This window comes from Cyprinodon variegatus, unplaced genomic scaffold (genome assembly GCF_000732505.1).
Source record: "Cyprinodon variegatus isolate N-32 unplaced genomic scaffold, C_variegatus-1.0 Scaffold604, whole genome shotgun sequence".
In the NCBI taxonomy this organism is placed as follows: Eukaryota; Metazoa; Chordata; class Actinopteri; order Cyprinodontiformes; family Cyprinodontidae; genus Cyprinodon; species Cyprinodon variegatus.
This window is the reverse complement of record NW_015151057.1, coordinates 193,966-206,320: the sequence shown is the minus strand read 5'-3', so window position 1 is coordinate 206,320 and position 12,355 is coordinate 193,966. Positions and strand designations below refer to the sequence as shown.

Sequence of the window (12,355 nt, the reverse complement as noted above, 5' to 3'; positions counted from 1 at the left end):
AATATGGACCAAACTCCCTGAGGAATGCTTCCAGCACCTTGTTGAATCTATGCCACGAAGAATTGAGGCAGTTCTGAAGGCAAAAGGGGGTCCAACCCTTTACTAGCATGGGGTACCTAATAAAGTGGCCGGTGGGTGTAAATGATCTTTTCATCAAAGATATTTAGACTTAGATTTATTTTGTCATTTTGTATACACGTGTTAACAAAAATAAATTAAGAACAGCTCTAGACAATTTATTTTTTAAAGTGCAGCCTTGATAAGGTAAGCAGTGATAAAAAAAAACATTGTGATGAAAAACTGAGAGCGAGGTCAACCGTGCTACAAACTCCACCTCAGTGCATCCCTTTCTTTTTGTTTTTTTGCTTGAAATTAAGTATTTTTTTAGCATTACTATTCTTTTTCGATACCCAAGTGAAGCCTGGTAATGTGCATAAATATAGTGTGTATGTATGTATGACCCCTGTGTTTCACAGAAGCTGACATGACAGAAATATTGATATAAAAACAAAAAAATTATCTGGCTAAGTGAACAGGGTGAAGGAAAACTAAGGTCTTTTCTTTTGACGCCAGATTTAACAACATCTGCTTGAGTCTCTTGGTCCTTGAAAAAGTTGAATTTCACCTCAGAGTAATATTGATCCCATAATGGCTCCATTTTACTGTATGACCACGATAGTAGTGTTGTTGGACTCCAGTCATTTACCCTTAATATTCTTTGAAATAGATCGAAAGATCGTACCTACATTAGAAATGATCCTTCTGATTAAAGTTTTTTTTTCCTGTTGCTTTGTTATTTTTCTGAAAGATGAAACAATTGTTTTGTCGATGATCTCATTTTCAAAAAACATGTACATCAACACCTGGTCGGATGGACAGCCAAAGCGCTCATGTATGTCACAGAAAACCTCCTTGCTGAGGCTGTTCAGGCATTTCTCTTCCATTTCAAATTTCTGTCTTTTAACTTCTGACCAGATGTTTTCAACGAGACGTTCTTCCAGGTCTCTGAGTGCATCGTCACAGAAAACGATGTTTGACTTACTCAAGCCTTGTTTGATTAGCTCCCTTGTGAGAAGTCTTATCCCGTGTTTTCTCTCTTGAGATTTAGTGGTTTCTGTTTTCTGATGGGATTCCTTCTGCTGTGGTGGATTAAGACTCTTGGGTAGCTTTGTAGGCTGCTTTCTAGCTGCCTGAACCTGCTGTCGTTCAAGCATCCTCACCACAAATTCTTGGATCATGTTGGTAAAAAACATATTCAAAGATTTATCTCTGAAAAATTGATGGAGCATCTGCACCGGGTCTTGCATATCAGCTTTAGGATTGGACATGGATACCAAATGTTTTATGAAGAATACCAGAAACATCTTTTGATTCTCAGATTGGAAGTTTTCATTAACGCCCATTACTTGAGCAAAGGCTGAAGGAATGCTGTTTCCGATTATGGTTTTAATTTCCTCCAATCTGAACATGCGTTTCTTCATCTGTGGGGAAAGCCTATGCAGAAGGATATGAGTGATTCTTATCAGCAGTTTTTTGATCAGGCGTGTGTTATTTGTTCCTGGATCCCCAGACTTCATCTTCTCTAATGAGATGCTTCTGACAAATTCCCTGATTTCAGGTTTTAATTCCTCTTGTGTTATACTCTTAACTATAAACGCAGTGGTGGCTATGTTACCCATGTTGCTGGCCTGAGCACTAGCTGTTGAGTGGAGAGAGACTGGCTATCTGTTGGTACAACGAGTATAGAAGGAATGACGTCACAAAGGCATCAAAGAGGGGGCGTGGGCGGGAATGAGGTCAGAATTCCGTTTAAACCAAAACAATTTATTTGATCTTTTTTCATATGTTTAAACTAAGGTATTGTATTGCTTTTAAGGGGAAACTGTTTGTGAACACGCTTATTTTTTTAAGCAGAAAAACGATCAGAAAAATTAAACTTACTACAAAAACAAGCTTTTTACCAGAGAGCGCGGTTTCCCCCCCTCCCTCACTCTGTGCTCGTAGCTCTCCAGTTAGATCGACCCGGTATGGCAGGCCATTTACATATTTATTCAAGCTAATTAACGCTAGCATAGCCATAGCCATAGAATTTAACCATTTGGTTCAATTCGATCTTTATTAAAAACAAATGATCAGGCTTTTGTTAGAATAGAAAATCCCTTTATTGTCTCACAATGGGAAAATTCTGGTGTTTACAGCAACAAAAATATTATAGAAAAAATGGTTACACAAATGTGGACCTTAGAAAAGTGTATAAGAATAACATAATAGTGAAGATTAAAATAAAAGCAAATAAAAATATTGTACTGTAAAATGTTTTAATATAAATACTGTGCACCTCGAGAAAAAATAACCGATCTATAGCTGTGAACATTGTTACAGTAATGGATATTTGAAAATAGCAACATGTGCAAAATGACAGCAGCATGTTATTTTACTGACTAAAGTAGAAGCTGCAAAATCAGCATGAATGCAACATTTTATTGAGGTTGCATTCATGCTCATAATATAATAAATGACCCCTCACACCCCCAACATGGACTGTTTTCCCTGCTGCCCTCTGGGAAGAGACTTTGAAGCATCTGATGCAGGTCCATCAGATTCCAGAACTGTTTCTTCGCCGCTGCCATTAGACTGCTATAAAATGGGCTATAAAAAAAAAAAAAAAAAAAACTTTACTGTTGGAACTGTAACTATACAGTCATATGTCATCATTGTTTTTCATCACAATGTTTTTATCACTGCTTGCTTACCTGCACTTTAAGAAATGAAATAGTCTAGAGAGCTGTACTTAACGAAATTGCTTTTTTTTTTTACACTTGTGTGTACAAAATGACAAAATAAAATCTGTCTTAGTCTAAAAAATGTAGAGAACGGAGTATTAAAAGAATTTAAACGAAAGATTGAGATAGGGAGGAAATTGGGGTAGTTAATAAAGCATTGTTTTTATTTTTACATTACACAAAATAAAAAAAAGAATAGTACTTGGAACCTTAAAGGAATAGTACACCCAAAACATGATTAGCCTTCATTTTCTACTCACCCCCATGCTGAACAACACTCTGGAGCAAGGGGGTAGGTTTGATTTGAACTTTGGTAGGGACACTATTGGTCTGGTGTCATTGGTGCTATGCAATATGCATGTCCTTTTTTATGCTCAATGTGAGCATCCGTACTGATAAGAGGAATTCATTGTTAAAAGAGAAAAACATTTTGCTCCATTAATAAAAATGTTATAAGCTCTACACTCATTAGATGCTGTTTATCAATGTTTGAAGTATCACCGGCTCTGATGAATGTGGAATTAGGACTGTTTTCCACTTTGAAAATGGTTTCATTTGAACGACTAAGAGAGAAGGTAAATACAGTATTTTCTTTTGAAGATATAGAATTGTGCAGAGTTAAACCCCACTCTAATATTTGTACCTACTATTCTCTCTCTGTATCAAGCAAAATAATACATTCATTAAAATATTAACTTCACTATAAAAGTTGAACATCTGGGCTGTAGTTACTCTGTGTAGCCCATTTCATGTATTTCATCTGGGACTGAAAAAAATGAATCATATTAATTAATTATTTCAAAAACTGTCAACTAATTTAGTAAGTGATTCATCATTAACTGGAGAATAGAGACTTTAAAACATACAGTAATATAAATGTAAAATGTGCCTTTCCCCACAGAGCAACCCACTTAGATCAGTTATTATATCAAAATTGTAAAAATAAAAACAAAAAAATGAAAACAGTAATATTAACTAAATATCGGTAAAAAAGAAACCCTCACATTTTCTTTTTTAGGTGGCTGTGGCTAAGAATCAGAAATGTTGATGGCTTACAGCCTTTATTTGCCCATTTTTCCAGCAGTCTTCAGAACTCCTGGCTGACTCAGAATATTTCGTTTTATAAAAGAAAAAAAAAGGTTTTTGTTTTTTAGTGTACATGATATTCATTTTTTTTTATTGGGACTAGTTTTGTAGCCTAATATTAATTGTAGTAACCGCAGCATTCTAGTGTGAATAAATTTTCAATGTTGTGCTCCAAGCACAGGCTGACTAGAAAACAGCCAATCAGAGAGAGAGAAGGCGGAACTTAAGGCAGACCAACCAATGAGAGTTGAGTTAAACAGCGCAGCACAGCTCCATGCGCTGCTACATGAAAGGGACAGGAGAGACCAGGCAGAGGAGCTGTGAGAGAAAAAGAAGCCTCTGCTGCAACAACTACTGCTGTAAATTATAAACATGTTGCTCACATCCAATTATTGGTAGGGACATTTAGGTTGGTTCAAAATTTTGGTAGGGACATGTCCCTATGGTCCCTATGCAAACCTACGCCCATGCTCTGGAGTACTTTTTTGATATCTCAAATGCATCTGGAGATCTGGGAGGCTTCTTGCTGTCTGCTGACATTCAAATAATGGAGGTCTATGGCGCCCGAAGCAGAAAGGTCCATAAAAGTCCACAAAAGACGTGTCAATATTCCTCCATACTGCTTGTCCAATGTATTCCAAGTGTCCTGAGTGGGTAGCGTCCATAATTTACTCGAAACTAAGTCATTTAGAATGTTTTTAGAGCATAAACAGTAGTGTATAGGATTTCCTAAAAGCGCGTTCACGAGTCTACGGAAACCGCGGCAGAGCAAACCAGATGAAAGTGCGCATTCAGCGTCTGCTCTGCCGATAATGCAAGCGTAGAAGAAGAAATGTGCTGTTTACCTGTGCAAAGAAAGAAACAACGAAAGAAAAATGTCTGAGGACTTCAGTGTTGAGGAAGAGCATGAGTTCTTTGCCGAGCTGAATGCGCACTTTCATCTGGTTTGGTCTGCCGCGGTTTCCGTAGACTCGTGAACGCGCTTTTAGGAAATCCTATACACTACTGTTTATGCTCTAAAAACATTCTAAATGACTTCGTTTCGAGTAAATTATGGACGCTACCCACTCAGGACACTTGGAATACATTGGACGAGCAGTATGGAGGAATATTGACACGTTTTTTGTGGACTTTTATGGACCTTTCTGCCTCGGGCACCATAGACCTCCATTACTTGAATGTCAGCAGACAGCAAGAAGCCTCCCAGATCTCCAGATGCATTTGAGATATCAAAAAAGTACTCCAGAGTGTTGTTCAGCATGGGGGTGAGTAGAAAATGAAGGCTAATCATGTTTTGGGTGTACTATTCCTTTAAAGCTACACACTCGTGTACAGTAGGTGGCGCCGCGGTATGCACCTATAAGTTCCTTACGGTCCGCCATAATAGAAAATAATAAGAAGAAGCTACACACTCCTGTACAGTAGGTGGCGGTATGCACCCACAAGTTGTTTGCAATCCGATACTAAAACGAACGAAGAAGAACGGTTTCAACACAAACGCTTTAACAAACGTTAAGCTAAAGGCACCGTTAGCAGCTGTGTCGTAGTTTTGATGTTTGAGGTTTCTACCTGTGGGGAATAGTCCTGGCCCGTGCAGAAGACCTCGTTTCGTTTTTGTCGTATTTGTCTGGGATGTATGGATGGATAGTTGACGGAATATCGTCTCTGTTTGAGCCCATTACCAGGCAACACCATACCGAGTGGCCCGCGAAAAGAAGGGGCAGCGGAGAGGGAGCACGGCGGCAGGACAGCAACGGAAGACCGGCTAAACGGAACTATCAGAGGTCGGTGTTCTGATAGAAAGAGGTATTCTGGTCGCACTGAAATTCCCCTGTGAATTTATTTCAGGTTTGTTTACTAAAAGCTTATGGTTCCGGGTAAAATTAGCCAAAGCAGCTACAAATATATATGTAAACTTTTAAATATTCCTCATCTGAGGCAACTAGCTAATGCCCTCTATGTGCCATGAAGACACTAATGGCCTAAATATTGAATACAGGTGAGTTGAAGCAGAGGTGGATCTGACATCAGTTAGCTAAGAGCTAAGACCTTGCTCTTTGCTAACTGCGCTTTTTTAAATATATTTTTTTCTTTTATTTGCAATTTATTCAAGTTTAACCTTTTATTTATTATGTATTAGGCTTTTGAAGGACCCAATCATGTCAAATAGTTAAGGTTGCTGATACAGCTAACCTTATACTGTATTTATGTAAAATATCCTAGTATTTGATAGCATTCTTAATACTTTAAACCTTGGTAGATGTAAATGTAGAATTGACAACTGGTTGGGAAGTAACCCTTTAGAAATTAGATCTTTAAAAGATGAAAAAGAGTTCTCTGGAACCTGTTGTTAGGAAATAAAATAGTTACTGAAGATGTAATGCGAAATGATTAGATGATGAGGAATATCTTGCTCAAATTAGAAAATAAAGGAAATTGAAAATAGTGACTCAATTGTAGATGAAATCAACATTTCTGAAGTTTGAAATAAGAGAATTTTACTTTTCAGTTTTGTTTAGTTCTAAACATAAGGAATTTAAAGAGGATCTTTTTGAGTAAAATCATTAAATTTTGCATTAAACCTACTTTAGGTCCTGATCAGCTTTATTTAAATAAAGACCATAGTGCCTTTATAAGATGTAGTGCATAATGGATAGAGGCGGGTGATAATAACTCGTAATTTATCTAAATTAGAACAAAACTGATAAACTTATAATATAATTTCAGGTCTTATTATAAATGGAGAAGAATGTAAAGATCCTAATTTGTTAGAGATGGAAGTTTCTACCTTTTATCCTAAACTTTATTTGGCTAATTGCGCTGAAGTAGATTGTGACCACTTTTTCAATGATATATCTGCTTTGATTCCTAAGATTGACTCATCTTTAAAACTATATCCAATGCCGAACTTAAAATTGAAGAGCTAGATACTCCAATAAAAAAAGGGGTGATAAATCCCCCAGATCGAATGGCTAACTGTTTTTTTGGATCAATATAAGGAAATTATTATTTAATGCTTTATTAGAATGTAATGATAAAGAAGAATTGGTGACAACTATGAAGCAAGGTTTGGTTTTTCTCATCCCAGAACCAGGAGAAGACAAAAGGATTTTAGACAACTTCAGACCCACCACTCTTTTGAATGCTGATTATAAACTATTTTCTAGCTGTATTGAAGCCAGACTTAAAAAGTGCATTTCAGAAATAATTGGTGAAACTCAATCAGGTTTTTTTAAAAAGAAGAACCATTCATAATAATAGGCTGGTTTTAGATTAGTTGATTAGAGTAATTTGATTACTGACAGTGGGTTTATTTTGTTTTTAGATTTGTACATTTGATACTGTTGACGACTCATTTATCTTGAAAACTCCAGCACACTTTGGATTTGTAAAAAAAAAAATCAGGAACCTTATTAAAATGAATAATCGCGAAATAAACAGCTCTGATTAAGTCATGAGATGTGTAATAGGTTCCACTTTAATACATCTTTCCCGCTGGCCAAAAAACCTGTTTAAACCCGGGAACAATTGGCTTTTAGTGGCAGTGGGAACAGCTCACTGACGAGTGTCTACCAGGGTCAAACGACTCTAAGAGCGACCCGCTTTATAATCGCCTCGGCTCTTATCGACTTGCTGTAGGAACATCAGACCTTGGTTGACAAGCTATATTACATGACACCATTGAACATAATATTGTATGGATGTCAACACACCACACCAGCCATGTTTGATCTAACAACCCGAAACGACTCTGTTTACATTCGATGAACATGGCACAGCTCTGGGAAGAGAGATTTGGAAATGTAATAGACCAAAACGACAAAGCACACTTACTATGCTCTGGCTTCCTTGCATGTTGCTCTTCATTGTTTACTTTCCTGATTTCTGTTGCACTGGTGACATCATCAACGCTAACAAAACGTTGTGGTGTCACCAGACACGCACACGTGGGGTACAGAAGCCATGCAGCTTGCCAGTGAAGAGTTAGACCCAGCTTTTTTGCCAATGGGAAGGTAGCCAAATGCTGATTGTTAGCAGGTTTAAAAGCATGCACAAACTTTTCAGACGTTAGAGGTTGGAGGCATTCCTCAGGGCTGTGGAAGTTCATGATTATTATTCATTAATGGTTGCAGAGATCCTGTCAATATTAATTAAAAACAGTGGTAGAGCTGGAATTGAGCTATTGGACAAATGTATAACAATTAGACAATGATGTCAGCCTTTTATTGAGAAATGTAGGAGAAATTCCTTTAGCACTCCAATTTATAAAGTTATTTTCTAAAGCCTCTGGTTTTTAGTTAAATTTAAACAAATGTGAAATTTTTCCTTTGAAAGACCATCCATTACAATCACTTTTTAACCTTAATATTAAAGATGGGATAAATGATGGGAAAAATATTTGGGATTTATTACAAAAGACAGGACGTCCTCCACTAACATTAATATTTTCAATAATATTGAAAAATGTAAATCGATGGTAGGGCCGAAACAACAAATAAGATTAATCGATTATTGAAATAATGGTCAACTAATTCATTAATTGATTGACTGTTAACTGGAGTATAGAACCTTTAAAACATGCCTTTAGCTGACAGAGCAACCCACTTAGAGCGGTAATTATGCCAAAATTGTGAAGAAGAGAAAAAAAATTCCATTAAAAAAAATAACCTTTTCTCCTGTCAATAAGCTTTTCCCAGAACTCCAAGTCGAAAAGTTTTAGTTTCTCCTGGTTTTATTCTGTAAATAATCTACTTTAAGGAAACTTTCGCTGTCCGATTATTAAGCAAATAATCGAAAAAATATTGGTCAGATTACTTTATTATCAAAATAATTGTTTGTTGCACTCCTAATCAATTCTTAATCATTGGCTACAGAGAGAAAATACATATTTGTTAATTTATGAAATAAGAACATCATTGTTTGTTTTTGTTTTTTTCTATGGTTACAGTGTACATGCTGCAGATAGCGTTTGTCAGACTGACCCAGTGGAGACAAAACGACCCAGACGAGGTGTGTTGGACTCCCCTTATTCAAAAAGTCCTCTTAGCTTGTATTTGAGTAGTTGTTTACTTGTGATGTTCTATTTTTAAGATGTTGTGATCAGCTTTGTAAAGAAGACGGCAGCAGGTATAGCAGGTCTACTTAGGCTGCGGAAACCGCTGCAAGCAAAGTGGGAAAATCCAAACAAGAATGAAGAAACACAGGTGGGCTTATGGCTGCTTCAAGTGCTTCATTATGCTTTGTAGATATGGATGATCATTGTTTTTTTGTTTAAAGACTGAGATTTGAAATGAGGACAGATTGAAACATGGATCATAGCTTTGCATTTTAAGACTAAATAATTATGTAATGGAAGTAGTCCTGTTGAGATGTAGTAGAAGTAGTATTGGTCAAAATCAAGTGATTTTGCCGTTCTTATGCTTTTGAAGTTCTTAGCTGCTTTTGAAATGACAGATCACAGAATTCCAAAAAAGGCAAAAAACAATCTACTGGACTTTGTTTCCAATTTTGAAGATGCTTCACTTCCCATCCAGGAAGCTTTTTCAATTCAAAATGTCAGAATTAGCGTGGAGTTTGAGGCTTTATAGATTGGACCAAAACACCCCCCTGTTTAAACAGAAGGGGATGGACTCAGGCTTCAGATTTCAAAAACCTACAATGCAGCGATAAAGTTGATTCCTTCCTGCTATCATCGTATAACCTGACAACAGATGCATGTCTCGCTCCGCCTACAGTAGCTCAACTCACATACATCTGGAACACCGCCATAGGAATTGCCTTTACTGAAGGCTGGGCCTTATCAAAACTCCTTGCATATGATTGGATAAGCCACTTGTCTGTCATCTTTATCGACGTGCTATTTCAACCACTCACACCGAAGCTAACCCGTGACGCTGTGAGAGGAGGAGCCATTTGGTAGATCAAGCTCTTGCCAAATCCGGTCGGGAGAAGGGCGAAAACATCGTTTCCACCAACAAAAGCCTTCAAAGCCGTTCTCTGATGTTCTTTTAATGAAACAATATCAGATAGATTGGACAACACTCCAGGACACACCCGCCCTGCGTCCTGATTGGCCAGACCATAAATTTGGTTGGGGAAATCACTTTCAATGAGCGGTGTTCCAGATGTATATGAGTGGAGCTAGGCAGAGCGAGACATGCATCTGGCTGTTGTCAGGTTAATCATCGTAACCCCCATCCCCAAAAAAGGGACCAGAACATCTCGCCTGTTCAGCAAGGCCAACAGTTTCCCCTAACGAGTCCCTTTCAGAGGCATAGACGGGTATCTGGTATTGCATGCTAACAAAAAAGCCAAAAGACCCCATTTCTAAGGGGTTGACCCATTCGCTCAGTTCAGATTGCATGTTTTATAAGCCCATAACAAGGCATTGATTTTGTCCAATCTATAAAGCCTCGAACTTGACGCTAATTCTGACATTTTGAATTGAATAAGCTTCCTTGATGGGCAGCGAAACATCTTCAAACTTGGAAACAAATCCAGTGCATTGTTTTTTTTTTTTTTTTTACTTTTTTGGAATGACTGACCTGGATGATTGAAAATCTTCACCAGCAGCAGATCACAGGGTTCTGGTCTCTGGTTTTTAAAAACAAATTTAAACACAGATGCTGCTTCTGTTGCTGATCCTCTTCTGCACTGCCTTACAGTTGTTCTATGGATGCTTAACTAGTGTTTTGAAATTTATTTTACATAGTTTAAAATTTGTTGTACTGGTTTTTGTAGAGTGCAATGTTTACATACCCTTACATTGCAGACAGAAAAAAATCAACTGCCTGCAAAATAAATTGAAACTGGCAAAAGTAATAATACAAGCAAATGATAAAAAAAAAAAGGAAATCATGACTTAGATGTGCTTTAATGATAAATTTGATTAAAATGTCTTTGTAACATTTTGTTTTATTGTAGCCTATTACTCTAATGGGCATCGATGAGCTGCACACCTCATGGGTAGAGAGCACTGACAGGAAAATGGGTAGGTGAAGCAATAATCTCTACAGAAACTTGGTCATTCGCAATATTCATTTTTTTCTTCTTCTTAGATAAACCTGTAGGTGGAGCAAATGACAGGAGTGCAAATAATCCCTTCCAAAGCTCTTTCATAAGAAAATACAGGTTTGTGCTCTAGTTCTGGTTTTAAGTCTAAGTCAAACCTTGAGTTTACATTGTTTCTAAACTGTGTTTTCATGTTGAATCTAGTGGAACTGCCCACCCTGCTGGGCTCCCAGATAAAGGGAAAAACTGGGAAAGAAGAGGCTCCCTTCAGCTGCTGCCTTCAAGGCCTGCTCTCAGAGTTGGAAATGGTAATTCCGAACAGTTTTGTAATGGCTACGGCCACAGCCGCTGCTACAAGCCCAGTCTAACTGTGGAAGAGGTATGAATTTATGGTTTATAGTATTCTTTCTATTTAGTATTTGGATAATTTTCCTGATTTTGTGTCTTATTTTGTATGCAGTAATTGTTAGGTTAACATTTAAGGGAGCCTTGTCATTGCTTAGTATTTTGTACCCCTAAATCATCTTTTTGTTTTTCTTTTTGTTTCAGACCATAAAGCAGAACAATAAGGAGCACTACAGACGCCTATTGGAAATGGTGACTGAAAAATACAGCAAAAACCAACCACTTCCCTTCAACCAGACAAAACCACAGGAGTGAGTGTTTTTATCTGAAGTGTGGGGTTGAAAAAACAAAACGTTAGATTTAATAGCCATGCACTTATCATTCTTTTTTTTTCTTTTTGTCCCTAGTGAGTCGACATTACAGCTTTCTCATAAAACACCTGCTTCAGAAAGACCCTTTGACTCTAGGAGGATGGTGTGCACAGGTAGGGCTCTCAGAATAATTTACCTTTTTATGTTTTTTTGTTTTTTTGTTTTCAGATGCTTCCATTAAATCTATAAAATGTCCCACTTTGTTTTTGGGATCATTCAGCTGATTCATATGGGGGGAAAAATATAAAAATTAGCTGCCCATTCAGATGAAGTGTAATAAGTCAAAGTTAATAGTCATAAATCAAAACAAACAACCAGTTCCACAGCTACAGGGAGAAATCTTGTTCTCCTGCTGCAGCCCAGTGGCGCTCTTCTGTGTGACCAACCTGTCAGCCTCATACCAGCTATAACTTCATCGTATAAACATAGTTTTGTACGTGTTAAAGAGTCTGCGTATTGTCTGGGGTTAAATTGTAAAACAAAAAAAAAAATCAAATAATTGTTGGACATTTAAAGCTAAATTATCTGAAACGGGGCATGATGGTCATATTACTATTGCAAAGTTGATTTTCCTGCAGCATTGCAGATGTAGAGAAGTTTTTTGACATGTCCAGAACACCTGTAGCAGCCTTACTTATAATGATCAAATTAAGAATCGGTTTCAAATGCTTAAAGGTACACTATGCAACCGGTGTTGATTTTTCCAGCGAGGCTCCCCCCAGAGGGCGAAAGTAAAAGTGCACTGTCGTTAATATGCAC

At 37.4% G+C, this 12,355-nt stretch overlaps 1 protein-coding gene across 1 annotated transcript in view; it reads left to right on the top strand.

Annotated features, from left to right (window-relative positions):
• The first annotated feature begins 5,334 nt into the window (after positions 1-5,334).
• The window catches only part of LOC107096173 (sentrin-specific protease 2-like), an 11,489-nt gene continuing 4,468 nt past the window's right edge, over positions 5,335-12,355 (top strand). Inside the window, exons 1-8 of the mRNA XM_015392709.1 lie at positions 5,335-5,653; positions 8,818-8,879; positions 8,961-9,073; positions 10,794-10,860; positions 10,928-11,000; positions 11,085-11,259; positions 11,430-11,536; positions 11,633-11,709. Coding sequence (XP_015248195.1) covers positions 5,502-5,653; positions 8,818-8,879; positions 8,961-9,073; positions 10,794-10,860; positions 10,928-11,000; positions 11,085-11,259; positions 11,430-11,536; positions 11,633-11,709 — 826 coding nt within the window. The 5' untranslated portion in view covers positions 5,335-5,501. The remainder of the gene's footprint in view (positions 5,654-8,817; positions 8,880-8,960; positions 9,074-10,793; positions 10,861-10,927; positions 11,001-11,084; positions 11,260-11,429; positions 11,537-11,632; positions 11,710-12,355) is intronic.